This window comes from Pagrus pagrus, assembly GCF_965226575.1.
Source record: "Pagrus pagrus genome assembly, chromosome: 8".
Classification (NCBI taxonomy): Eukaryota; Metazoa; Chordata; class Actinopteri; order Spariformes; family Sparidae; genus Pagrus; species Pagrus pagrus.
Window position 1 is genome coordinate 5,102,162 of NC_140192.1, and position 27,904 is coordinate 5,130,065.

The window sequence follows — 27,904 nt, forward strand, 5'->3', positions numbered from 1 at the left end:
TTATTTAAGCGTGGTTTGTTTGATAATGTTATAATAAAATCTTTGCCTTCTTCATGAGCTCGGAACAAGATGAAGCAACACAATGGGACATTAAATCAAACATTTATTGTTCATTTGTTTGACATTTACACTTCTTACAATGAGAAACCACCATTATCTTTACTAAAATATATTAATAGATCTGAGTGTATAAAGACATTTCGTACAGAGGAAAGACGGAACATAAAAAGATGCATTTTAAGACCCTGTAAGAAAAGCGCCCAGAGACATAGAGGACTTGAACACCTTCATTTTATATAATAACAACTAACTCTAAATCTTCATATTTAGCCTAAAAGAAGCATTTGATGATTAAGGATGCCTACATCCAATATTTCTGCGCAATAATTAAGTCTACCTATATACGTTAACAAATCCTAGGTGCTCCTCTACTAAAGGGACATTCAGGAGATGAGTGGATATAAATTATCCTTGATGCGTGTTGCACACTCCTTTACAGACTGTATGTCTTTATAGGTAATATTCAATGCATTAGCACAGTACATTTCAAGGCATCTGAGACAATCGTGTACTGTTGAGAAATAAAGGTGTTTTGTACATAAGAGGAAAACTGTCCATCATAAAAGGCAAAGCCAGAGGTATGTGACACTTGCAGTAACATGGACACTCATGATGTGATTCCCCAGTTACCTTTACAGCGCACCACAACATAAATAGCATAGTGTACATTAAGAATAACGTGATGTGCTCTGTGATGAACCTCCAAAGTAGTGTGCAAAATGGTTGTCCAAAGATTGATCAAAAATAACTACTGACATAGAAGTACAAGATATACTGTCAATTTGTGATTATCATCAAGTTTTGTGTCCTAAAAGCAGCGATAATGCTCGATCATTTAAAATTTTTATGATGCAGAAAAAAACCTCACACAGCCTAAAATTATACCATTAACCTCTTTTTGTTCTTATTGCCAAAAACTAAAATAAAAATCACTTCTGCCTGGATAATGGCATGCGTACGTATCTTTTAAAAAAAAGGGGGGGGGATAGAGACAGTATTTCGCTTACAGGCATCAGGGGTCAAAAATCAGGCTTCTGGTCCATTTTGGCAAAAAACAAAAAAAAAAGAGATGAGAAAAGGAAAACAATGACACGCAGATTGAGGCAGAGGATTGTCAGCATACAACTTAAAAGGAACGGTATGTTCATAAAAAGGCGATCTTTCTCTGGTCCAACCATCCATTAGTGGAGCAGTTTCCTCCTCTGCTCAGGCATTATTTAAACTGCAACAGAGACAAATGAAAAGAAGATTTACCAACAAGTCAAATCTTGCTTTCTCATACACAACACGCTGCCTTTCCGTCACCATCCTTACCATGCTTTTGGATGGTATGTTGGGTTTTTGGGCCAACGCAGGTTTCTTCATGAGAGCAGGCTTGGAGGGTTTTGGTGACATGGTGCCAGGATGGGCCGGCGAGGACGTGCCGTTCCCCTCTTGTTCAGGAGGGACTCCTGCCAACTCGTAGTGCTTCTTCCTCAACTCGCCCAAACGCAGACGCTCGTTCTCCAAGTGACTTTCTAACTCCAGCACCTTCACCTGAGGGGCGGAGAAGAAATGTGTGGTCACCTACGGTCATGGTTTCTGCTAGTTTAATTCTGAACTCAATATAAAAAGATCCAATGTGCAGGATTGAAAACCGACAAAGAAGTCGCTGTGACGGAGGCTGACTGTTGCGTCGCCTAACATCTCCTGTGTCTCAGCCAAAAAGCAAGAAATGTCGAGCCTTACCTGTGACTCCATTTCTTCCTTTCTTAACTTGATGAGGGACATCCCAGAGAAGTCCATTGTATCTGTGCACGATAAAACAGGGTTATTAGACACTTAGTCAGAGTCTACAACGAGCTTGTGGTCAGATCGAATTGTTCTCACCTTTCTCCTCCAGGTGCTCCTGGCCGGTCCTTGTTGACGCCACCACATTAGCTGCCATTTGGTTCACATGGCGAGAAGCCTGCTGAAGAGTTGTCAGCCTCGTACTGTTACGATCTGCCTTAACCTGAGTGCAGAGGAGAACGCACGGGTGTAACACTAAACCAGTTTAGACACCGAACCAACAAACCCATTCACAGAAACTGATTGCACAGTCAATGTGATACTAAATGTGTCGCAAGAGGCAAAAAATAAAAGGTGAGTAAAAGTGGAGAATATTGTCATGTGTGATATTCACACTTTGGCAAACAGCAGAATACAATGTGGTATATTTCTACAGTAATTTTTATCACTGTGTATTTCTCTTTGAAATGAGACTTTACCTTTGAGGCAGCAACCAGCTGTGCCGTGCTAGCAGCAATCTCATGGGAGCAGACAATCAGCTCTTCATATTTGCCGGTGTGCAGCACCACCTTATCAGCAGACTCCCTGTGAGGAAGCAGGTAAAGACATAATAGCACTTCAGTTCGCCTGATCGGAAATCTAAAACTGAAGTCCCTTCATTGCCTTAAACTTGTACAAAATGCTGCAGCTCGACTCTTAACTTGTTTAAAAACGTGAACACATCGTAACTATTTTAGCATCTTTAGGTTAGTTACCCATATCTATTAGAATTGATGTTATAATACTTTTAATTACTTTAAAAAGGCCATGTCTGGTTTGGCGCCTCCCTAAATCTCAGAGCTACACTCACTTTATGGCAAAAAACACGCTGCCTGAGATCATCAGGCAAAAAAGTCACAGCTAAAAGCTAAAGGTGATCATGCATTCTCTGTCAAAGCCCCCAAACCGTGGAAAACCCTGCCTGAAGGAATCTGCGTATAAATCTGCTTTAACTCCTGATTTAGATGCTTTTATCTGGTTTTATTATTCAGGTTTTACTTAATTTGCCTCCCTGTGTCATACTTTTTGTTGTCGTTATACTTATATTTGTAATTGCCACTGCAATACTTGCTTTTTTTTTCTTCTTCACATTAAGAATGATCACAAAATTTAATTGTAACTTTGTCAAAAGTATTGATTCTTGTTTTAGATATCAGCTAAACAGCCACATCCTGTGTAGACCACTTGTTTCCAGTAAGAATCGCAGTTAATTTGATAGTAGTGTGTAGATGAAATGCATGTCATGATATAAGCTGTATTGTCCTGTATAACTTACACCATCTCTGTGGCTCCCCATCCCACAGCCTTGGCAGCAGAGATGAGTCCCTCAGTCCAGCGCGAGTTTCTGGCGTAGAACTCCTTAATGGTGGCTGCACCCTTTAACAAGCAAAACAACAGTACCGTTAGTCCCGTTTGTTGTTTTGCTGAATGGAACAGAACAGTTTGATCTCAGAAACAAAAGCTGTTGGACTCAAACAAAACTAAGCTGCCAGTTTCTGGAGTGTGACTCACCCTCCCACCCTCGACAATCTCCTTTTGCAAGTCCGTGGATGCTATTATCAGCATGCGGATGGCCTGCAGAAGAGTGGATGACAACAGAGAGACAAGAGATTAAAAATAAAACACACAGGATATACGTATGGTGGACTATGGAGAAATAGCATATTAGCTGAAACACATCAAACTACAGTACCTTCATCAGGTCTGTGCAGCTGAAAAGGATTCTGTAAGAGAGAAAGACAAAACAAAATGTACACAGTGATTTCAAGGATGTGGCCTTTTTCTCCAGTTAACAAGATTCACAGGAAAGAAAAGGGTGACAGAGAAGATGACGGGTGATAAAGACAGAGGATGCATTTTGGGTATCGTGCTTTAAGAATTACAATTACTGGTCTGATGATGAAGATTGAGCTATGACTGTTACACCTCCAGTCTGATTTTAGTTCAAATCTAACGAATGATTCATCTTGTTACAAGCTGATGTTCGACTATTTTAAATAAAGTCCCAAAAGCGAACAAACCTTTCGTTAACCTCCAGTTTTATTCCTGTTGTGTCCTTTCGTGCCTGATTCATCATTTCCTAAATACAGAACAACACGTGACATTTATCAATCACAACAGATACAATAATCGCAGGTAAAATCATTATAGATGATAACAATACATCTCAGAGTGAGAATTAAACCACTTACATCAATCCTGCGGACGGCCTCCTCAATAGCCGCTGATGTTGCAGCCATTTCCTTATCGACCAGATCCCCCAGCTCGTCCTGACGAACGTCCATGCTTTTTGGCCGCAGCTCCTAGAAGAAACAAGAGGGAAAGTTGATTTGAAGGACTGGATAAAAATGGAGAATAAAAAAGGTATTAACACATCACTGGTGAAAATGAAATCACAAATTGGATTGCTAAAACTGCATGAGTACACACTTATGCATTGACAGTGTTCATAATTGAGGAGGTGGTTGGATGTGCCTCCTATGGATTTCTTCTTATTGTAGAGGGAAGCTAAAATAGTTGACGTATCAGTAATCCAACATCCACTGACATATTTCAGCAGTTTATTTTTGGCAGCAAAAAAATATACAATGAAGAGTTTATCTCATATTAATGTTGGATTGCAGCATCGTCCTCTTTGTTTGCTGCAAACCTACATTAGATAACTGCGCACAGCGCAGACTCTGCAGTGATTAAAGAGATCTAGCTCTGCATATCTTGTAGAGACGGGTGACAGATGTTGCCCATGGTGGAGCTGATGAAGACAGGGTATTATTTGTAATCGTTTTTCTCTCTAGCATTCATTGTTGTGAGTCGCAGTGTCTGTATGCGGCAAACTGTCAAAGAAGTGTATTCATTAATTAACATACCTCTGGACAAAATTGTTATTCATATCTTATATAACAGCAAATAGAGGTGCTGGTAGTCTTCTGGACATTACGGAGTACATTAAATAAAAAACATATACAGATAATCTGTGTGAGTGTCGCTCACCTGGCCCAAGTGCAGGATCTTTTGAATGACTATGCGAATGGAGGCTGGGTCTGCCCTCTGGAGGGTGGTCTTGCTCTTCAGGTCCTTAAAGAACTGCAGACTCTCAGTGGCACAGCCTCTGCAGTTTTCTGTCAGTCCTGCAGGGTGTAAAAGGACAGTGATCAACTATCGGCCATAATGCTGCATACGTCTTACACTGACAAGATGGTTCAAATCTGAAAATGTCTATATATATATATATATATATATATAACTGAGATGTGGCTTTAAATGTGGATGTTTAGAACCGGGTAATACTGAAATAGCGGTTAACGGGTGTAATGCCACGAAAGTAATCTGTGATATTCCTTACGGTCTGCATGGTCAGTGGGTGCCATGTGTGCCGTGGCGCTGCCGTTGATGATTGTATCCGCAGCCAAGTGGGAGAATTGGGTCAGAGCCCTCAGCAGCCCTCCAGCATCTGGTTACAAGAGCAAACAGTAAGAGAGCAGTCTGCCACATTAACAAACCAGCCACAAACTGCCATGAGGTCGGCAGGATCATGTTGAATCAGAAGCAGAGGAAACTTACCCCCCATGTTACTCAGATAATCAGCATGGCCCTTCTTCACTTTGTCTACGGAGCCCAGTGTGGCCTCCGCCCGACTTATGAGGTAATCTGTGTTTGGACAACAGACAGAGGATTTTAAAAAAAACATAAGCTTTGTCTCCTGAATAGACAATATTTCACTGTGGTCAACTAGCCGGGGTCGTGGTCTTTGTAACACTCAATTTAGCTTTTCAATGTATTTAATTCTCAATCACATTTCGCATTTTTGTTGTTAATCTGTTCAGTTTACATCTGTGTGAAATAACAGTCTGACCTGGAGAACTGGTGCAGCGTACATGGAGGGGATCATCCAGCTTAGCTACCGCATCTTGGATGATGTTCTCCGCCTCTGCGACGGTACCCTGCAGCAGAGCGAACTGCTCCTCCAGAAGCTTCTGCTTCAGCTTCTCCTCCTGACTTGACTGCATGAATGCACACACAAATATACATTAAAAAAAGGACATACGCACGTTTGATGTTTCATAGATATTGTACTGACATACAAAAATTACATTGTTGACGTTTGTATCAGAACATCTCATGAAATTATCCACCTAAGGAGAACACGTGGCAGTCCCATCTGGATATCTTCATAAAGTGCTCGCTGCCTGCTGTTTTAATTTGTATGTTTGCCGTCTTTTTTTGTTGTTGTTGTGGTGTGTTATGTGTTATACAAGGGGCCACAATGGAAACTAGCCTTTGACTTATTGTGTTTTCATCCAAGATTGTTGCAGAACATGCACACGTTTTTAGTTAAGAATACACCTTAGAGGCTCTTGGTTCACATTGATTACCTTTATATGGATGATAGCCATGTTCCATTTTTAGACATTTTCCTTAAAAAGACCATCCATGCAGGTTGAGCTGTTTTCATAGTGTCCATAAAGATATTCTGCCCATTTTATGTGTTACACAAATATTAGCCTAATCAATCAGTGAAGTCACTCAATCAAGATTACACTGCTGCAATGACAGAACCGCAATTCATGCCAACACAGTCATTGTACAAATATGCATAGTCATCCTTGGGATATGTTCAGTAAAAGTCAAAGTTTTTTATAACAATATTTATGCACCATTGTAACGCGATACCCTTTAGGTACTTTAATCACGTAACCGCGTGGTTTTTCTTAAGAATGCCTCCTAAAATACTGCTGAGTACAACTAAATGTACAGAGTGGAGATTTGACTTTGCTGAGCTCAGCTCGACTGTCCCAACTGACCTTCTCCTGCAGTTTGCCTTGCAGCTCTCCCAGCTCCCTGCCGCTTCTTTCTCGCTCCTGCTGAAGCGACGACTGCTGCGCCTGCTGCGCCTGCCGCAGAGACGACAGCTCTGCCTCCTTCTCACTCACAGATCGCATCAGACGCTCCTTCTCTGCCTGAAGAGCTGTCATTGAGCTGTTGACTTGCTCCGACACCTAGACAAGAGAGAAAGAGCGATGAGGGCAGCCAGAGGAAGCAGATGGCTGATGAGAGGTCAAAATACTAAATGATGGTGAATTAGCCAAACATGATCAAGGTTGTTGCTGCATTTAACATCACAGGTGCACACTCACCTTCTCGCTACTCTGCAAAGACCCCTTGATACGTGTCACTTCTGCCATCTTCTCCTCCAGCTCTCTCCTCAGCTTCTCCATTTCAAACTTCTGCTCTTCCAGCTGCAGTGACATCAAAACAACAATTATAAACAATAAAACAACATTAAACAATATTATTGACATGCATCTACCCATTTTTCAAAAGTAAATCGTCAGACCACCAACCTTCATGTCAGCCTCCTGTTTTATTCGATCAATCTCAAAGGACAGCTGCTGTTTGGTCCTCTCCACCTCCTCCTGGGTCTGCTGGGTCACTGACAGCATCTTCACAGTGTCTGCACTCTGTCAGCACATTTACACATTCAGTGTTACCATGCACAGCCAGGTGTCAACATCTAATTTAAAATCTCTGGACCGGCTTGAAGTCTGTCTGTACCTTCCGAAGTAGTTCAGCATGGCTGGCCACCAACTCTGTGTGCTTCTCCTTCAGCTTATTGTACCGCTGCTCAGTGGCCTGCGATCTTTCTGCACAACGAAGAAAGATGACAGCGTTATAGTCTGCACCTGACCACATTTTGTCAATGCATATGAGTGCTGACTGTATGTCTTACTTTCTGCTTCGATGAAGGTGGTCTGTACGCTCTCGTGTTCTGCGTTGCGGCGACGTGTAGCCTCCAGCTCCATGCGCAGTTGTTCATTTTCCACGAGGGCACGTTGTTTCTGAGCGCGCTGCTCTTCTAGTTCTGCCTCCAAACTGTTGATTTGGGACTTCAGCTGTGTGATGTAGCGTTGAGCCTTCAGAGGGGGAACAGTGAGATCAGCACATCAGGAATACTGGTGTCATTGCAAAAATATTATTTAATATTCAACATAAAGATTTCAGTATCACAAGATGCATTTATTACAAATCCCACCACCTCATCTTCTGATTCTGGCAAAATCTCAGGAGGAATGACACCAAAAAAAGCAAACAAGGTTACAAGATGAAATTGTATCTGCGACAGTCTCGCCTCATTCAGAGGCTACTTGCCACATTCCACATGTGAGGAGCAGTATTTGCATCCGCCCAACACATGATCCAGATTCCTTTGCACATAGATAATAATGCCCTCTATCGTCTTCTATGGATATGAAAAAACATCGGAAACCTAAACAGCAGGTGATTCAGTCCCATCAGTCCGTACCTCTGTTTTGACTCTCTCCAGCTCTGCTCTCAGCAACTCCAGGTCCCTCTTCAGACTTTCAATCTGGAGATCCCTGCCAGACAGAAAACACACAGTCATGGTGTGCTGGCACAGAGCGCAGGCTGAAACCAAATATTCTCTATTGACAATCACAGGTTGAAGTGAAAAACACCTTGACTCACCTGTCATCGAAGCCTCCGTTCGGAGGTCCAAACATCTGATCAAATACGTCCAGTTGCTGCGAAAATAGAAAAATTAAAGAAGCAACACAACATTACATAGTTACAACTGTATGATCTGTAAAGTTTACATGCATGCATCTGTGACTTGTGTGCCATACCTGAGGCTGCGCCTGTATGCTGGATGTTGAGACTTCGCTGACCTCGATGAGGGGCTCGGGCTCGTCATCGTCATCGTCTTGTTGCTCTGGTTCATCCTCATCAGGGATGACCACCACTGGCTTCACGTGCTTGGCAAGCGAGGCTGCGTGCAGAAAGTTAGGTGGGGACTGACGAGGAGACAAAGAAAAGGGAGATATTAGTTAAACCTGTAACACATGAGATTCAGGTCAAATATCTAAAAAAAATAATTAAATGTCGTCTTCAACAAAAAAACTATTAGGTGGAATCTCAACAGAGTGTGACTGTCTGTAAGTAATAAGCCTATTTCCCCAGTTTGTATCTGACAGCAGCAAGACTTTGACATTCAAGATGGAGGCTGTGACTCAGCACTGAAGTCATCCCACCTCTCCCCATCCCTCTGTGCTCTTACATCAGGCAGTTTAGGAATCTGGATCAGTCTCTTGAAGAACATCATGTCTCTGGCTTTATTGAAGAAGGTCTTAAGGCTGTGGGACAAATGACAACGCGTTACTCATCTTATATTCATGCACTAAATACAGCAAGTGTATAGATTCATGTCTCGGGAAAGCCTAGAAGTCTAGAAAATGAAACGTGTTTAAGTCTGTCTGATGTACTAAAAGACATAAGAAGCATTAGGTAACACAATTAAACTACATAATCAGTGATGAATAGTTAATGTGCGGAGCTAACGGCACCCTCTTCTCCTCTGAACTCAACAGTAAAGACATAAATGCGTCTGTGAGTGTAGACATCAGCTGACACGCTAATGAAAGGGTGGAGGATGGGACGGGACGCAGTGATTTGCATTGTTTCTAAGCGCTGTGGACTGGGTGAGGCAGGATTATGTTGCACACTTCCTTTTGGTAAAAAATGATTCTCTCCCCTTTGATGCAGTCTCATTCACTCACAGCCTGAGGCCGGCGCTGACCTACCTGTGGAACTGGTCATGGAAACGATCACGGTGTCCTTGTAAAGTGTCAGCTGGGAGACCTGAAATCCACAAAAATAGTACAACGTTTTTTATAATTAGGAAATGCTTTGGGACACATAAATAATCTCAAGGCTAATGATTTACTTGCTCTCTTCTGAGAAAGTCAACCCAGAAGCTATGTGTGTGTGCTAAATGGCTTTTTATGTGTTTAATAACCGTTCTTACAGGCATGGAGCTTGAATAGCAGCTTGACGGTGAAGTGGTAGAGGTGACTACAGTCCTGGATAACTTGGATGAGTGGAGCCAGCCGACACTGGCCTGATGTGAGAGTGGAGATGGCGATGGATGTGTTGAGCTGTCGGATAACTGGGAGAGAGGTCAGACGACATGTTAAGCATCCCTGTAAAGTAAATTAAGTCATTTTCCAAACATTGAGTACTTTTTTGGGGGAGAAATTTCTGTGCTGCGGCACCCTTTATCTACTAGTTTCTCATTGTCGTCATTGTATAATTGATAAATGCCTCTTGTGGTGCAAACGTAAGCTACTTTTCTTAAATCACCTTGATGAAGACTCGGGGCCGATACCATCAATCGAATAAAGTGCAGCCTGTTTCATCGAGTCACACTGCTGCAGAGTTAGTTTACACAGTCAGTTCTCTTGTTACTTCTGCACCAAGCTGACTGGTGACGGAGCAACAATAGCCTACATACTATCTGCAACACGCCAACATTGACAAGGAGGTAATGACTCCAGAGCATAGTGCTGAGACTAAGGACGAGTACAAATCATTTATTTCACAGTACAGCTGCAAAATTTGTTTACGGTGTTGACATGTGATCCTGGGCCACCACCCTGACTCCCTGGGAGGAGCATACCACTGCAGTCAAACGGGAGGAAACTGACTTAATGTCCTCTAATTGCAGGCATTTCCTCAACACTTAAAACAAATTTAGGCAAAACAGTGTTACAACTATGCCCAGTGATTGAAATCACTTTTTTTTTTTTTAAATGGATACCGGCTAAACAGGCAGGACAACATCTGCTCACAATAACTCCTTCTTTAAAAGGCTTTTGTTCATAAATAGATAATGTCAGCAGGTTGCAGCCCTTTACTGTAGCTCATGTTTCTCTTCCTTGGAAGAGGAGGATGGGGGGAAAAGTGGGAGGTGGTTTCTTTTCACCTGTCTCCGCCAGCCTCAGCTCTGAGTCCAAGTAATCGAACACCTCCACTGTGAGCTGGAACCTGCAGGAGAGAAGTTGATACCTTCATTAGACAAAAAGAGGCCCCACGCAGAACCAGCGACTAAACACTTGCATGCACAAAATATTCCTAGTTAGCAGTTTACATGGCTGATGAAAATAAATATTCCACTTTCATTCCTGTTTATATGCAGTTGTGTTTGGCCCGATTAACAAAAATGGCCCTCGACACACATTAGTTCAAAAAGACTGGCATTGTGATATTTGTGTATGCAGTCTTTCATACTGTTTAAAAAGTCTGTTTCACCTCCTGACCAATAATGTGGGCTTTTCTTTTGTGCATGCATCTCTACCCCAGCCTCGCAAACTGTTGGCCTCGGCAACGCACAGACTTGACCGTAAACAGGCAAGAGGCTGGCCCGATCCCAATGTCCACACTCACAGACCCACAGACTTTGAGGCGCTTTCCCTGTAAATCTGCAAGGATTTAGGGCTGTCCCACTGTCAAATCGTCAAGTGCATGAGGGCTCTGCAGCAGACATTTTGAGCCTCGTGCGGCCACTTTTCGTAAGACCGCATTTCTGCAGACTTTGCCTCGAGGAATTAGCCACAGTTCATAGCATAGTAACATTAAATGCAGAAAAAAAAATGCTTAAGAAAACCATGATAACCTGGATGCTTTCTCACTCCAACAGTTACCAGGTGATTGGGATTTGGCAGCTGCGTGTTGAATAACAGCATATCCAACTTGTCGTTATCAGAAAATGCTACATTCAGAAACAGAATATGCCGTTTACATGACCCGTATCAAATTCTGAATATGGTCATTTTCAGAATAATAGTGAAATATTAATATGCATGTGAATGCAGTCAATGGTGATGTGAGCCTGTGAAATTAAATGAGCAGCAGGGCTTGTCTGTTTATAATTTGATTTTGGAGGTAGCAGATGTGCTTATGACTGATGATGATGATGATGATGATTGGGATTTAAGGTTAAACAGACACTTTAAAAAGTCACTTTCTGCAATATTTGAAAACTCACACGTTATTAATGTCTGTTCCTGCAGTGCGCTCCAGGACTTCATCTGCGACCTCCAGGTTCGGTGGGATTTCTGAATGCTGCAGAGGAACATTTGCGGAGGTTTAGTTCCTACTCCTACTTCAAAGTCCTGTTCAATCATCCAATTATATGCATCTTGGTAACATACCAAGTGGTTTCAAATATGATAGAGGATGCTTTTACCTTGGTATGAAACTCCATTTTTGTGCAGAGCAGCTTGCTATACAGAGACACCAGCTGTCCGTATTTGTCATGGAGGTTGCCCTGGAGAACACAGAGGCAGACAAAGAAAGTAATTGAGTACAAATGATTGAAGATTAAGTTAAGTTTAAGATTAAGCTTACTTGTCGAGTGAACCACACCCATTAATATTTCTACTGGATACTTTTGCACTTGATTGATTCAAAATGATTTAATGTAAAAAAGTATGTACAAACTCACCCATAGTTTCCCGATTTCAACTAGAGAACTGTGGTGTCTCATGCAGTCTTGAAGAACCTGTGAAGGTGACAGCTTCAATGAACAACTCTAGTAGCACTCAGTAATATCATACCATGTGTGTTTTGAACACATTAGGTGATAGTGAGGGATTAAAACATCAATAACATCCTCCTTGACCGAGCTGTAACGTTAGCTAGCTTAGTTAGATAGACTTTCGTGTAGTTCGATAAAGAAACTAAGTCCCACATGAAACTGCAACATTAAGGTCTGTGGATTATCTTGAATAACATGGTCGAGCTTTCTGTTGAGTTTTTCAAATGTATGTTCTTGGAGCTTTGTGCACCACAGGCCGAGTGCCATCTAGCTTCATTATATTCAAGAGCAGGCAGCCCACACTAAACCAATCTAGATAATTACCTCTGTAAGTAAGATGAACTGTCTTTTTTATTATTTCTCCAGCCTAATGTCGACCTCATAACCATCTCGTCTTTGATCACTCAACGACTCCACTCTTTTAACATCTCCCTTGGGTCATAGACAGTAACAGGTGGTAAGAAAAGGGTCGTTTGGTGCCTTACGTTGCGGTGTCCGTCCCGCAGGACTTTGTGCAGTACGTTGCAGAACTTCCAGCAGAGGATGGAGCTGCTGTGCAGAGGGAAGCCCAGAGCGTAGGACCAGAAGGTGTAGGCTCCCTTCTCCCTGTGAGTCCCCAGGATGATTCCTGTTGTGCTGTCGTTAAAGGAAACAAACTGGAGTTGTCCTGGTAGAGCCCCATGAACAAACGCTATGTCCTCACTGCAGCAGCCCTTTGCTGCCTGTCTCCCGCTCTCTCTCTCCCTGATTTCCTGTCAGTTTCTGAGCCTTTTCTAATCAAATAAAGCCATAAAGGCCGAAAATAATCTAAGCACGACTTTGTAGAAAAATGCAAGGTAATGTACAAGTTGTTTTCTTTAGTTTTTCTTTATTCCATCACCTTCTCCCTGTGGTATTATTTTACACTTCTGAATTATGACCTCTGTTGTTAGATCCCATTCCAATATTCAAGTCAAACAGGAAATACATCGAACAATAGAATAAACAATCTTTCAAAAATGCTGTTTCATGGTGACTTAATAAGGATGCTGACTGTGCTGACACTGAAGATAAACAATGACAAAAAAAAACAAAAGCAAAAACAAAAACTGTGACAACTAAGCCATAAAAAAAGACTAATATGAGTATCTCACATATAAGACTGTATAATAAATTATATGGCAGTCCTGCACACACTACTGGTCTAAACAGAAGTTGTTGTTTTTTTTTGTTTTTTTTAAAGGATACGTCGAGCATGTTTCTCCTTCACGGGCGTCTCGGTGGAGTTGATGGCTTTGCTGATGCTGCTCAGCTGAATGGAGAGGACAGAAAAGGAGAGGAGTTAATCTTAGATCTTGTTCCGTTTGCATCTCCACCCACACAACCATCGGTTGTAGGGCTTACAATAGACCCAACGACAAATATGCAATAAGTGAGAATGCAAATATAGATCAGGAGTCACAGATGATAAGAGGCTGCGCTGCAATGGCAGGAATTAATCAGAGAAACGATGACTGTACTGTGCACACACTGTGTTTTACAGATGGACTTCTGTCTCTCTCCTTATGGTGAGGCTGATTTTAACAGACCAAGAACAAGCTAGCAACTAGACTTCTTCTGTGGTATTAAGCTTTTTATCTTGTCATCTATGGGAGCTAAAGGTCAAAGAAGGCTAACCCTGCTTCGACAGATAACGTCTTAAATTATCCTCCTGATCATGAACCTGAGTGTCAGTGGAAACACAGCGCACACACAGCGAGCTGCTCGTCAACCTGTCCAGCAGGTAAAGCAAGTGTCACGGGAAGGGAGAGACAAAGAGAAACACAAACAGTCTGGTTGAGTTCATCTACTTCAGTCAACTTCAGGTACAGCAAACCACAGCCACAAATTACTGCCTGGTAGAGTCAAGTAACAATAGATTGCTTTTCATGGTCAATAACATTTTAGCTCAGAGACTCTGCTGAAAGCCTTTTGAGCAAGACGCTGAATTCAGCTGCAGGTAATGGTCCATGGTCCAATGTCCATGAAACACAGTGTCAGTCCTGAATATAGCGATTTGGATATTGCACTTAGCCCTTATAATTTGATTCATTGTGCAGCCCTTGCTCCACGGTTGCTGTTTTATTGCCGACCTTGCACTGCAAAGTGTATTTTAGGCTTTCATGAATTATTTCCGAGGCCAACTGAATTTCTAGTTGCGAGATTTTTCAATCATAAGCCACCATGGGAAGATCTTCTATCATCCCGAATGCACACACATGGGTTGTGTCCAAAATCACACACTCATTCAGTTTTACATAGTGGACTATATAGTGAGCTCATCGGGCAAATGAAAAAGACAATGTTCGGGGTCATTTTATTCCCCTTCCAAAGCAATGCATGATGGTATATAATGCTTGGTTAGCGACCATTGATTGAACACTACTTTTCACGATGCATTGTGTCCACTGTATAGTGGACAATGAGTGATTTTGGACACTCTCTTCCTGATCTTTTGTTGTGGTTCATAAGTTTGAAAACAGACTGTACAGCCACCATTTCCTGGTTCACTTTCACTCGCACAGAAAAAGCATTTTCTCACAACTGAAATAACCACAGAACCAGTCACGGCTCACTGCAGCTGTGATTTGCAAAGAAAACACATGAACAAGTTGTAGTCAAAACACGATAAGGCAGAGACAGAAGATGGAGAAAAATAACCTCCCTCCTGTCTTTTAAATCCAGTATGAATTATCCACTAAAATTCATGTTGAGACCGACAGCGCAGGAGAAGAGTGTAGAACAACTTTCCCTGATAAAAATCAAACATGCTTGACCATGATGTCGCCTTTTGGGATCCTACAAAACTCTCCAGCACATAACGATTACATGATGATCAAAGCTGCGGCTAAAAATGTGTGGTGTGCCCCGCCTCAAGTCACAACTCAGTGCTGTGTTTTGTATGAGGGAAGCATGCTGAGGTTACAGTCCTGTGTCCCACTGAAGTGTTGAAATCAACAAGATCTGCTAGTCTTGTTCAAACCTGCTGGAAATAAACAGCTGGGTGCGCATTATGTATACTCTTTATTCTTTATCCCAAAATGCTTAGCCATGATTATTTTAATATTTGGGGGCTTATGTCAAATCGTGCCATTAACCTGCCACCAGTATGCTTTGAAAAAGAGGGAGATTTTCTGGTATATTATATAAACACACAAAATGTACAAAAAATGTGGTCAAAAAAAAAAATCAACATAATCTAAAAGAAGAGGAAGAAAAAGGAGATAAAATAATGCAGGACTACAGTCTTCAGAGTGGAGGCGAGACAGGCAAGTGAGACAGGAAACAATGGTCGATGAATAAATCTGCCCACTACACTGAGTTGACTGATTGTTAACATAAATGTGGAAACAGTGTAAATGTTGATTCTGTCTGATATCGAGAAGGTCTTGCACCAAGTTGAGTGAGATTTTGAAGCCTCTCTTCACCTGTTTCATCCATTTTCAGCAGCAAACTGAGGTGATGCACGTCAGTCAGTGTTTGCCAGGTACCACGACACGTATACCACAAGTGCAAATATATTTCCGAGCCGGGGCGAGCTGGTCAGCAAGCTAACTTCAGTCGGCATCTCTTTCGCACAACAGCCTACGTAGACATCTTAAACCTGACATCAAAGCTGTTCTGTCCAAACAATATTTTCAACTAAATCCCTGGCAATTGCACCTTTAGCACATCTGTTAAAGCCAGCTTCACCATCACAGCATTACATAAGAGACTAATCCAACATACAGTTCAAGCGTTAAAGCAGCACCGTCTTCAATCTCAGCCCCTGTTTTATAACTCCCAAACTATCTTCCCGCATTAAAAAAAAAGCTCCTTAAACGTGGCCGTGTGATATGAATATGTAATAGAATTGGCTGAACTGGTTCTTTGGTCTTGCCCTCAAACACAGGCTTAGACATCCATGTCACATCTTTGTTTAAAAACATAATTACATATCAGTAGAAGAGGCCTTAATCCCACAAAACACTATAAAAGCCTCTTTAATACATTACAAAACCGAGGAGTCACCACCCCAACCACACACACACACACACACACACCAAAACATACATGGCTACAACACAAAGCACAGAGGGGTTACTGTGGCGTCTCAGAGTGAGAGAGGGGTGTACTGGTTAATGGGAGACTCCCCCCCGCCCGCCTCTGACGCAAATGAAGCGCTAGCCCCTCGTTTACACAGGGCAAGTGCAGTGGGCTAGCATGGAGGCCCGTGTGACAATGAGGGGTTTGTTTGGGGAGGAAGGCCGACAGCTGGGGTAGAAGATTGGGTTGGATGGGGGCCGCGCTCTGGCACACAGAGCCTGGCACTGAGGCCTCAACAGATGGCCGCTGAGCAGCGAGGCTGCAGGGAGACTCTCATAGTACATTCAGAATGGCTGTCAGTCAGAGAGCAGCGAGGGAGGAAAGGGACTGAGAGGAGGAGGACAAGAGGTGGAAGGCGACCAAATACTAGGTACAGTTACAGTGTGCTGCATTGCAGATTTTTGGGAATAGCGCTTCTTCGATTAGTCAATTTTGAAGAAAATTAATCGTCGCCCTTTTTGATAATCAATTCATCGTTTTAGTCATCCAAAAATCTCAAACGTTTGCGGGTTAAAGCTTTATAAATGTAAGGATTTGCTGATTTTAACTGTCAGTCATGAACGAAAATGAGGAGCCTTTGGACTGTTTGGGAAACAATAGCCGATTTCCGTGTCACTCATTCAAGCACTCCAGTATACATTCCCTTACATGCCCTTGATGAGGGCGACTGCGGAAGAAATACGCACCGGCTGCATTGGGATCAAACTATAGGAGCAACCCCTTCGATTAATAGTCGGGCTGCAGGTAATGATTATTTTAATAATCGATTAAACCAACAGTTATTTTCTGGATTAATCGTTTGGTCCATAAAACATCAGAAAACAGTTAAGATCACAGTATCTTTGAGATCAAGGTGACTTCATCAAGTGTGTTGTTTAGTCTGATCGATTAATCAACTTATCGCTACAGCTCTAATTACCAGCCAGCTTCTTTAACTGCCTGCAAATCTAACTACCATTACTTTACTGTAACGGAGAAAGATCAGTGCTCCACTACTGCACATGTCACAACGTCTCGCTATCAAGCTACACACAGGTCACACACCAGCACACACAGATACCATTTCCTTAATGCCACGGTCAAAAGGTAAGTCAGATGAAATCCAAGCATTTTACTAACAGAGCATTTCCGTCCAAGCGCTGCAGACATGCTGACCCTGTCGACTGTGTGGCTGAAAGCGATGAGTTAGTGCTGCATCTGGTTCAAGTAAATCCCCTGACCAGCAGAGAGGAGAAGTGAGAGGGAGGGAAAGCCTGGACTAATCCCTGAGGCCTGCCATAAGGTCCACTGCCAGCCAGCATTACTGTACTCTCACTCCACCGTACGCTGCATTTATACCTCCAACCTTGAGGCGTCTCTGCTTACCTTGTCATCCTTGCTTTTCAACAGTGTGTCCATGTGCTTGGACATCCTGGCATGGCACAGTGTGTGAAGTTAATGAAGACAAAGCATCAGCGCCACACCTGAGCTGCTCCTCGCTGGACATAATGCCCCAAGCGAGAGCACTTATTGCACGTCCTTATCAGCTTAATTCAACAGACTGCTGCTGGGGATCTGGCTAACAAGGTCACACAAACACTGTTTACACCCGTTAGCTGAGGTTAGTTACATGTGGCACTAATAATGCAAACAACTCACCTGGCCAGGGTCTTAACTCTGTGAAAAGCAAACAAGGAAATGCCAAGTGAACGGTTCTTGACACCATTTTCACTTGGATTTGCGAGATCTGTCAGTCTAGTTGCTAGTTTTTTGGTAATGGTATTTTTTAATTAACTTCCTATTGTGTTGCTTCTCTGCTCTCATACAGCTTTGTTGTCCCTTTCCTGATTAAACTAGCACAGCCTCTCCCACATCAACACTGGCAATAATTCTCACAGTGGACATCTCACCGTGTTCGCCTTCAAACTGCTCATCTCTCGTAACAGAAGAGACGCTATCATGGTGTAAACACAAATAAAACACTTTCAAAATTTACATGAGGGCAAAACGGATATATAAATGGCACAATCTCAGCCCAGACACCGCAACTGCTGATCATCTGAAGTTTTAATCCCTCAGATTTAGTGTCTTCTTTACTCTTAATGCTAAATATCTGCCATGAAAGTAAGATTATAAATCACATCCATCACCAAATTCATCAGATTAAAAGGACACACCTGAATATTTGGCTACTATAAAAGACTTTTGGAACCACAGATGAAACAAAGTACAAGCACACTAATGCCAAATATGAAACACATGTTGCTGTAAAAGCCTGTTAACATTTATAGGTTTGAATGATCACTGAAGGGAATAAAGTTTAAACGTACTGCAAGGATTTTTTAAGAGGTTATGAAACAGTCTCAATTTAATACTGATGCCTCTATAGGACAATACAAATATATCATCTGCATAAATCTTGCAAACATCTTCGTTTAAAAAAGTTTAAAAAATATTATTTAAAATATGTTGCGTCTTTCTTTCACTCGCACTCAAAACAAACGTACGCTCTAGACAGATCAAGAACTTTAGACCCGATGAGGTGGTGCTCATACCGCTTTTGTCCACAGGGGGCGCCAAAAACAAAACAATTAAAGTTCCTTATAGCTGCTTTAAAGTAACCACCAACTTTACATATTAAAGTTTGTTTACTGGTCATCGCTGGAATGCAGTATCCCCTGGAGCCACAAAAGGCTTTAAAGTACTTTTTGACATATGCAGTAGAACTCCTCAAAACCTGTAGAAACACACTTTAATGTGTAAAAGTGCCCTTTAAGTTTTGGAAATATGTCAACAAAGAGCGTGTGGAAGAGGATGACCTTCAGTAAGAAAGAGTGAATGAATCAGGGGAACTACTGAATGGCTACACAGATAGACGTTGTGTCTTCCTCTTTTATGTCTAATTAAGTTACAGCCACTAAAATATTCAACAAAAGATAAACTGTTCTTTGGCAACAACCAGAGTTTTTTGGCCAATTTGCAGAGCTGGTTACTCTTTGCTCGTGATTCGCATGATGTTCATGATTAGGAAGATTAGCCGTGTCAGCCTGGGCAACAAAACATATACAGTATGCACCATAGCGTAGACACATTATTATGATTAAATACCGGGTTCAAGACTTAAACATCGGTCTATTTTCAGTGAAAATATAAAGGATATTATGGGCATCGTGAGCACATGTTTTGTAAATAATGCATGAGCATTACACGTGCTCCAAGTACGGACACACTGCTCATAATACTGGACTCAAAAAAGAGCATCTAGTCCAGAAAAAATACAGGACTGAAGATTTCTTTTGCATAGAAACACTTTGACAGAAATGTTCAAAAAGGTGAAGTAAAAGCTTGACCCTTTTTTGTTTGTTGACAGATGCTGACATAAGACCTCACCACGACGATTTTATTAGTGCGTGAAACAATCCTAACCAAAATACTTTTCATGCTCTCTCCACTCCCACTCAACTCAGGAGCTGTGTTTACCCTCTGGTACTCCCATCCCCCCCCTTCCCTCCCTCATGGACGCTCACTCAGGCAACAGGAGCGAGGGAAAGCAAACACTGCACACACACACACACACACACACAGGACGCTGTGTGAGACATTTCACCTTGGTACCGAGGACAACATGAAGGGAAGAGCACACAGGAGAGAGCGAGAGTGGGGTGCAGAAGAGGAGTTCAGTGAGTGTAGCGCATGAGTCAGCAGTATTGAGGAGCTCTATGACAAGAGAAATATTTATCTAATAGAGAAACAGGACTCCCTCCTACACACCACAGGTTACAATTAAAAGATTTTTTAACCAATAGCTGCACAGTTGTGTCGCTTAATCAGAACATATCGCAACTCAATGAGTCCTCACATCCATTAAAACGACTTAAATCAGAAGGCGGTAAACGAGCCGCACGATGAAGTTCATGGGAAAATGCTGAACGTCAGCCAATCAGGAGTCAGGAGTCTTTCCTCACACTGCCCCACTTCATTTGCTTGTTGCCTAGTGGATCCTCGCAGCTGAGCAGCGGGGACTTCTTCCTTCCCTGCTGCTGCACGCTACATCCGACAGTCATACGGACGAGGACACCTGTCCGAAGCAGTAAATCTAACCAGTTCCTCTGCTTTCTGAATATGCTGTGAGCCGTAAACAACACTTGGACACAACATGCCGAGTTGAGCTTTTGTTGAACAGCGTGGAACGAGTGAGGCAAGGATACCTAGTTTTGAAATCAAAACAGTGTCTACTCTAGCTCTTATTAGCATATACGCTGCAGTATTAAAGGATAAGTTCACCCAAAAATGAAAAATCGGTCATTATCTACGGACCCTCAAGCCGATGGAAGCTGGAGCTTTCTCCTAAACAGCTGAAGTAGATTGGGACCTGTTTTATAAAATAAAATCAACGGCTGATAAAAAACATAAAACGGCTCCATGCGTCTCGTCCATTATGAACCACGTCTCTGGAGGCCCAGAGATCCCAAATTGATTTGAAAAGACTTTAATTACTCCTTTTTTAAAGCCTAAATCTTCGCTGTAGCTTCTAAGCTAAGGGCTTTAGCGCACACCCCGTCTGAAGAGGGTGCACAAGCTCGACCTGACGTCAAGAGTCCGAAAATCATCTTTTCAAATGTATTCAGGATCTCTGGGCTTCTGGAGACCTGGATCTTTTTTTCTGTCATTTTTTTTTAAAACAAGTCTCCATCTACTTCAGTTGTTTGGGGAAATGCTGCTTCGCCGTTTTGCTGTGAAGCTCCAGAAATGTTCTGTGGACCCGACTTTCCATCAGCATGAGGGTCAGTAGATAATGATTGATTTTTTGTTTTACATTTTTGTGTGAACTTTTAACCCTTTTTAAACATGTGAGGGGGACTAGCTAGAAGAAAAAAGATCTGATTATGATCACGTATAAAGAGGACAGACAGGCAGGCAGGTTTGTGAACAGCTCAGCTCCACCTCTTTGCTTACGCTTCAAAAGCAAATAAAACATTGACAGAGGAATATACACACCCAGCGTAGGAAACGCTCAGCCTATTACAGATAACAAAATACTGAAAGTGCTGTAAGTCTGAACTCCCAGGCAGCTGTTTCATAGTTTGTTTAGTTACTCAACCTCGTTTGAGTCTGAGACTGAGGCGTGTGCTTCACACAACAGCAACTTTCATGACCTGCTGGTTCGTCTTTAACCGGGTTTCAGGCATTTCAGTCAACAACACTGTCTACATAACAGTATCTCACTCGTGTACGATGGTGAAGAGCATGTTTAACTTCGCAGGTGACTGCAGTGAGGTAAGAGCCAGAAACCACAAAGCACCTGTTGTTGTAGGAAACAAACCTCATTCCTTCAGCACACACATTCAAAACCAGACCTCTTAGAGTAAAAAGTCACAGTTAAAGCTCTTTTTTACCCCCTGTTTTCCACATGGTATATCCCACAAGGAGGCTAGAAATGTTTAATGGAGGAAAGGTGGCCAAACAGGACGGACTAGATCAGCACGATGGACAGACTGAGGAATGAATGGTGTCACTATACAGAGCGTGGGACTGTTTGGACTTTATTACGCTCAAATGGTCAAATCTCTGAGAGGTGACCTTTTTAGGAGATGCTGATCTTTGAGACAGCCTCTGAGAGATGATGCTGACATTTATCCTGAAGTGGCTCATTTTCTAAAAATAAAAACACAGTTTCTGGTGTATACACATGTTTTAAAAACAGGGCATGCACATGTTGCCTTGTGATAAAGCTGGCTGGCTTAAACTGCCTTTTTTTTTTTTGAAGACACTCATTCATTCACATATCAAACAATTAGTCAACTTGGGTTAATTGGAGATGTGGCCTATGCGGTACACTGTGGCCACCGCACACACTCACGGTGCCACGGCAGGCCTGGATAAAGCGCAGGTTGTCTCAGTCCCCACATGCCAAATCATCCCTGCCTTTTATTCATTGTATTTTTTTTTACCTGCTGCTTGTCAAAATGCTCCCTCTCCGCTCCGAGGTTGGCCTCAGTCCGCCTGCTCTTCACCCGTGTGGGCACCTGTCTTATGCTGTTCATCCTCTAGTTTTTCACAATGACTGTTTCGGCAAGAATTAATCCCCCACTCTTAAAAAAAAAAAGAAAGAAGAAAACGTCCAGACGAGAGCAAAAATATCACAGGTTTCTATCTTCTATCCAGACTCGGGACTGTCTCTCTCCTGTGTGTTTCACCGACAGGCATCTCCAAACGGCGGCTTCATTACGCGGTGATGCGTCGCGGCTGAAGGAGGAAGAGCAAATGAGCGTGTTCGCCTCGTATTACGTGCTCGGATCCTCCCCCAAGGTGGAGGAAACCATCATCATCATCATGTCCTCTGCAGCCGACATCCTCCCACACCGCATGACAGCGTTTACCCCAGCTGCATGTATCACACCGAGAGGTATGACGAGTGTTTTTAAATCAGCTTCTCCTTTTTTTTTTCACGCCTCGTTTTCTTCTTCTTCTTCTTCTTCTTCTCTGCTCGGTCTCCTGTCTCAGCTACGCACGGTGACGTCACTTCAGTGAAATCATCAGGATTATTTCAGAGGTTTTTTTTTTCTTTTCGTCTTTTAATCCCGAGATTGCATCTGCTTTAACAATATACCAGCCAAGCACAGTGATGGCATGAACCAGGAAGTGAAGCTCAGAGGATGTGTCTTACATTTGGTTATACTGCTGTGACACAGGGAAATATGAGAGCCAGGCCATTCAGGAGCCTACAACTTTACAACTTTATGTAGGCTACTCATTTATTATTATTGGGTATGTATTAAAGGGGCACTATAAACTATCAGAAATATATTTAATTTTTCCCATAACTTAATAAACAAGCTGCTCAACAAGCTGGAAAGGTGGCAGGCTCTCAAAGATTTTCATGTAAATAAATATCACGTAAGTCACCGAATGAGATAACACAATGATGATTGAGTGTTTTATAGACTATGACTTACTTGACCTGACTTTCCAGCCGCATGGACGGTGAGTACATAATGACTGAATTTGTATTTTTGGGTGAACTGTTCCTTTAAGTTAAATTAGCAGTGTTCAAAATGCGATCGTAGTCTTTTAGGATAGCTCAGTGCGTTGGGTGTCACAGAAACAGGAGAGAGAAAGCTGATCAATGTGCGAAAATGGTAAAACATCGATTTTATAAATCTATAATTTGTTTTCACTTGAAGGAGCTCTGTGGAGTTTCTGCATTGTGCAGGAAGCCGGTCGTTAGTTTATCTGAGTGGACTCCATTTCTAAACTAACGCCAGCAGCTTTTACTGTTAGCTACTGCTGTCTCCCATCTCCTTCACAAAATAAATCCACAGTCCAGCAGCATTAAACAACAAAGGGAGAAGGAGATGGCCTTATTTTTCATGCCACATCACAATCCGCTCACATATGGCCAATGCAAAAAGTGAATACACGTTTTAAAAAAAGTTACATAGAGCCCCTTTAAGTGGCTACAAATGTCCCGTGTACTTTTCTCATAAATTCACTCAGCGACCTTTGACTTACATGAAACTGCAGCAGCTTTAAAAAAAAAGTCATTGATGGATCATCATTGTGATTCATCTGCTGCTGTTTATTTAAATCTTATTAAATCTTATTATTTAAAGACATCAACACATTATAATAGACTTTGCACTCAATTCACTTTATTTCTGTACATCATTAAGTCACCAGCCCCTGATATCCTTCTGTAATGGATCAGGGTTATTTTTACCATGCAGTGTCTCATGCTTTGCCCGACTTGGCCGAAGAACAATATGACCTGAGGTATGTGGACTCACTTGTTTTCTACGTCTCAATCACTTCCTCCCGTCTTTTGTCATCTTAAAACTTTGTTGTCCGTTCGAAAAGTGGTTGTGGTTTGATTTTACTTTATACTCATGGTGTTAAGTCAGGTATCAGCGTTGTTTCTCCTTGTTTTTCTGCAGCTTAGGTGAAGTTCTTCAGCTCCTCACCAAGCAACTGTTTGACAGCAGACCGGGATAAGAAAACTCACACTTCAGTTTTTTTTCTTACATTCATTAGCGTCTGTCTGTGTTTCCGTCCTCTTCAAGGTTGTACGACTGGAATTTCATGTTCGTTGCGCTGGGTGGAGTTTGCAACACATGATGTTTTGTTCCCAAGTATGCAGGTGAAGGAAACAAAAGGGCTGATGGGACAACAGGAGAAGGAAACAAAAGGATGTGTTTGCCCTGCGGGCCAAACTGGCTCTTTCACATTTTTCCACCCGGGTTCAGCACACCACACACATTCTCAACCAGCCTCTCGACTGGCACGGCCCAAGTCACATCCATGGATAACTTTCTGAGTGACAGCACAGACATGTGAAAAGATAATGACTGATGTAGTGACGTGAAGTCATGTGAGAGTGGCTCAGTGCACACTTGCGTAAGTCTATGGATAGAAATCAAAAAGGCAGATATGGAAAGTTTGTCCCCACAGTTGCTTTTGTGTGCAGTCTGTCAGTAGCTGTTGTAACCTTTTCGTATTGTTTCAAGGCTTTTGTGAAGCACCATGAGTGGCTTTTATATGAGAAGGGGCCCCACAAAAAGCTGGCCTGTCATTAAATCCTCTGTAGTGTTGTCCATATGTGTCTCACAGCCTTTTACAAAACACTAAAAGATACAGATATTCTTGTTCACGTCTCTCAGTGACATGTTTACACTCATTTCACGTTAAAATTAGCATCACTCCACAACTTCCCTGATGGTCACATTAAACAGAACGATCAGTCAAAGCTGGTGCTTCACGTGACACAGTTTTCAAAACACGACATAACCAGCATTTTCAAATGTTTTCCACTAGACAGCAGTAGAGGTTCACACACTGACGGTGACTGTGAGCTCCCTCATAAACAGTGGTGGGATGTAACTAGTACATTTCCTCAAGTATGATTTTGAGGTACTTGTAGTTTAATTGAGTATTTCCTTTGTACTTCTGCTCTCCTACATGGATGTGACAGCTTGAGTTACTATTACTTTAAATATTCCAATTACTTAAACAAATATAACCAACTAATACATTATGATGTATAATTATGGACAATGCCTCCCGGCAGCACAGGCTCATGTTAAATCTTTATGATTATTTCAATTAATACATTCCTATGATTTACACAACAGTTCACTTGTTTCATATGGAAAAACTGTATACATCATAATTAAAGGAGTCATTTGCAAGAAATGGGTACAATTCAAAGGCAGCTCCAACACTATAGGGGCAGCATAACCACTTACTGCTGCTATATACGCTGTAGGGATGACGTATTTTTGTAGGCTAATCGAGAAGCTGTATTATAATCTCTGTGGCAAACACAAGTTTGACACGCAGCAAGATAATCTTCACAGACTACTTTTGTGATTTTCAAAGCATAATTTTACATTTAAATTTACATTTGTCTGTCTACAAACAGACAACATTGCGGTTGCACGACTTAAACATCACAACCATATGAACAGATCAGTTTGCGACTCAAGTCCGCCTCAATCACAGTCGTCTTGGGGCGGTGCTAAACCCCAGGGTCAGGTCAGGCCAAATAATGTCAGGGGGCACTTGTCTTGCACATGGGGAGATGAGCCCGGGCATTAAAATGGCTTAATCCTGGCAAAAAAAAAGGTAAGATCTGCCATTAGATGTGACTTGCCATTTTCAGCGTACAGCTTGTAAGCTCGAAGGTTGTTGTTTCCTGTTACCATGACCGGCAACGTGGCTCAGCTCCATCTGACTCGGCTGCCTTCCAGTGAACACAGCTGGACACCGGACCGGGACTGAGCACAGCCTCTGAGACTGACGGAGGTGGGTTTGAAGACAGGGGGGTACGGTATGGATGTGATTTACAGTGACTCTGACCAGGACTTTTCTGAAAGTTTTAAACAAAAATTCTCGCCATATCTTACAAATTGCCTCTTTAAAATACATATCATGACCGTTACTTCTCATCATCTCTTCTTCATGTTCTCATCTTCTTCAAACATCACACTTCACAAACACAGAAAGGACCCAGGTCCACAGGGTCTCGATTTCTAAAATCTTGCTGACTTACATAACATGGTGTAGTTGGTTATCTGTACTGGACATTTGGTTTGCTGTTACTAGAGTTCAAACTGAGAGAATGACCTACGTTCCTCTATGCTTATGTGAACAAGTTATCTGAACAGTCATGCTGAAAATAAAATCTGCTGTGAACAACAGGATGCGATATGATTCTGCATGCGTGTAAAAAGTCACATCTGGTTCCACTGTGAAAGGAGCACAGTGTATAGTTCATATGCCTTACATCAGAGGTTACAAACGGCAACATATGAGCTCAAATAAATCATTAGTTCTCGTGTAGAATTGTGACCACAAACAAACAAAGAGGATAAAAAATAATAATTGTAAACCTTATACATCATCCACCTGCACAGACACTCTGCTTATAAAGACATCCTTGCAAGAAATCTACACATATGCACATGCAGTAAATTCATAGATGTAGTGTCTGTGGAACTTCATTGCTTTAAATGTCAGCGAGTGCAGTTAAAAATAAAATATTAGTTTCATTACTTTGTTTTACATTTGTATCTGCCTCGGCATTGCTGTTTCATAATGACTCCTGATACTGACGCTAGCCTTCCTGTGCAGGTTGTGAGTGATCGAATTCAGTAAAATATTCATGCATCTGACGAAAAGGTTCACTTCACACCTCTGCAGCATTCGTGCCACTGCTGTGTGACATTTCATTCACATATACTGTATCTATTACATATTCTGAGTTTTCAGATCCGTTAAATGTTATACCCACAAAATCAAAGAAACAAACACATTTTCAAAAGTACACTTTTTTTTTTACACAATGAGATAATTGATTGATATATCCAGACCCTTCTTTCAGTGATTTGTAGGATGGATGGAGCATGAGTTTGGACTTGGGCCGATAAATCAGTGACATTAAGAGACCAATGTCTCACTGTTGTATTTAAGGTTGCTCTTTACCGAAGGCTGAGGTGAGGAGCGGTACCTGTTTTTCCATAGTTGTAGCTCTTGTCATGCATCAATGAGATGAGCTTTTTTGTTGACCAGGCCACAGCATCCTGTGGTTTATTGCAGCTGCTGCATTTTCTCACAAGTCGTGGCTAAGAGATGCCAAGTTTCTTTCTCAGTTAATAATAGTTGCGACTGAAACAAGAGGTATAGTCAATCACACATCAAAAAAGAAAAAAAAAAAGTTCCTTGTTCTCAAAATGAGGAAGCTTTCTTCCTACACAATTACAAAAGGTCATTAACTCCCTGGTAATGGTCCTGCACTTGGATGGTGAGTCTTTATTCGATTGAAGCTTAATGAGAACTCATTAGTGTAACATTAACACATGCACAGGTATCGTGCCCCTCTGATAGGAAAGAGAGATATCCAACATCTTTAGGCAATGGTGCTAACTAAATTTCACACTAAAAGCAGAAGTCACATGCTTCTGAGAATACCACAAACCACAACCACTTTTCTCTCTAAAGAATGCACGCAGTCCTCGAGGCGTTATTTCATCGATCTGCAGCCAGCAAGGCAGCACCTAACTCAAC

General features: G+C 42.0%; 1 protein-coding gene across 1 annotated transcript; it reads right to left on the reverse strand.

Moving 5' to 3' along the window:
- Nucleotides 1–86: 86 nt before the first annotated feature.
- hip1rb (huntingtin interacting protein 1 related b) lies at nt 87–22,805 on the reverse strand. The gene is made up of 32 exons (XM_084360330.1): nt 22,294–22,805; nt 13,487–13,550; nt 12,745–12,887; nt 12,167–12,223; nt 11,909–11,989; nt 11,708–11,784; nt 10,646–10,707; nt 9,689–9,829; nt 9,465–9,522; nt 8,942–9,017; nt 8,511–8,678; nt 8,353–8,408; nt 8,171–8,243; nt 7,598–7,781; nt 7,423–7,511; nt 7,212–7,328; nt 7,005–7,106; nt 6,672–6,866; nt 5,723–5,870; nt 5,431–5,517; nt 5,213–5,320; nt 4,861–4,997; nt 4,062–4,172; nt 3,891–3,949; nt 3,563–3,593; nt 3,382–3,444; nt 3,146–3,246; nt 2,310–2,415; nt 1,930–2,053; nt 1,789–1,850; nt 1,375–1,596; nt 87–1,282 (listed from the first exon to the last, which is right to left on the reverse strand). The coding sequence occupies exons 1-32, from the start codon at nt 22,384–22,386 to the stop codon at nt 1,274–1,276; spliced, it is 3,204 nt and encodes a 1,067-aa protein (XP_084216456.1). The 5' UTR covers nt 22,387–22,805; the 3' UTR covers nt 87–1,273.
- Nucleotides 22,806–27,904: the final 5,099 nt, after the last annotated feature.

What these genes read in the sequence shown, in the direction of transcription:
- hip1rb (XM_084360330.1), bottom strand. Translation starts at nt 22,386, where the DNA reads ATGAACAGCATAAGACAGGTGCCCACACGGGTGAAGAGCAGGCGGACT. An exon ending in AAATGGAGTTTCATACCAAG is followed by an intron (nt 11,785 to 11,908) that starts GTAAAAGCATCC and finishes GTTCCTCTGCAG; the next exon opens with CATTCAGAAATCCCACCGAA. An exon ending in CTTTGCAGAGTAGCGAGAAG is followed by an intron (nt 6,867 to 7,004) that starts GTGAGTGTGCAC and finishes TCTCTTGTCTAG; the next exon opens with GTGTCGGAGCAAGTCAACAG.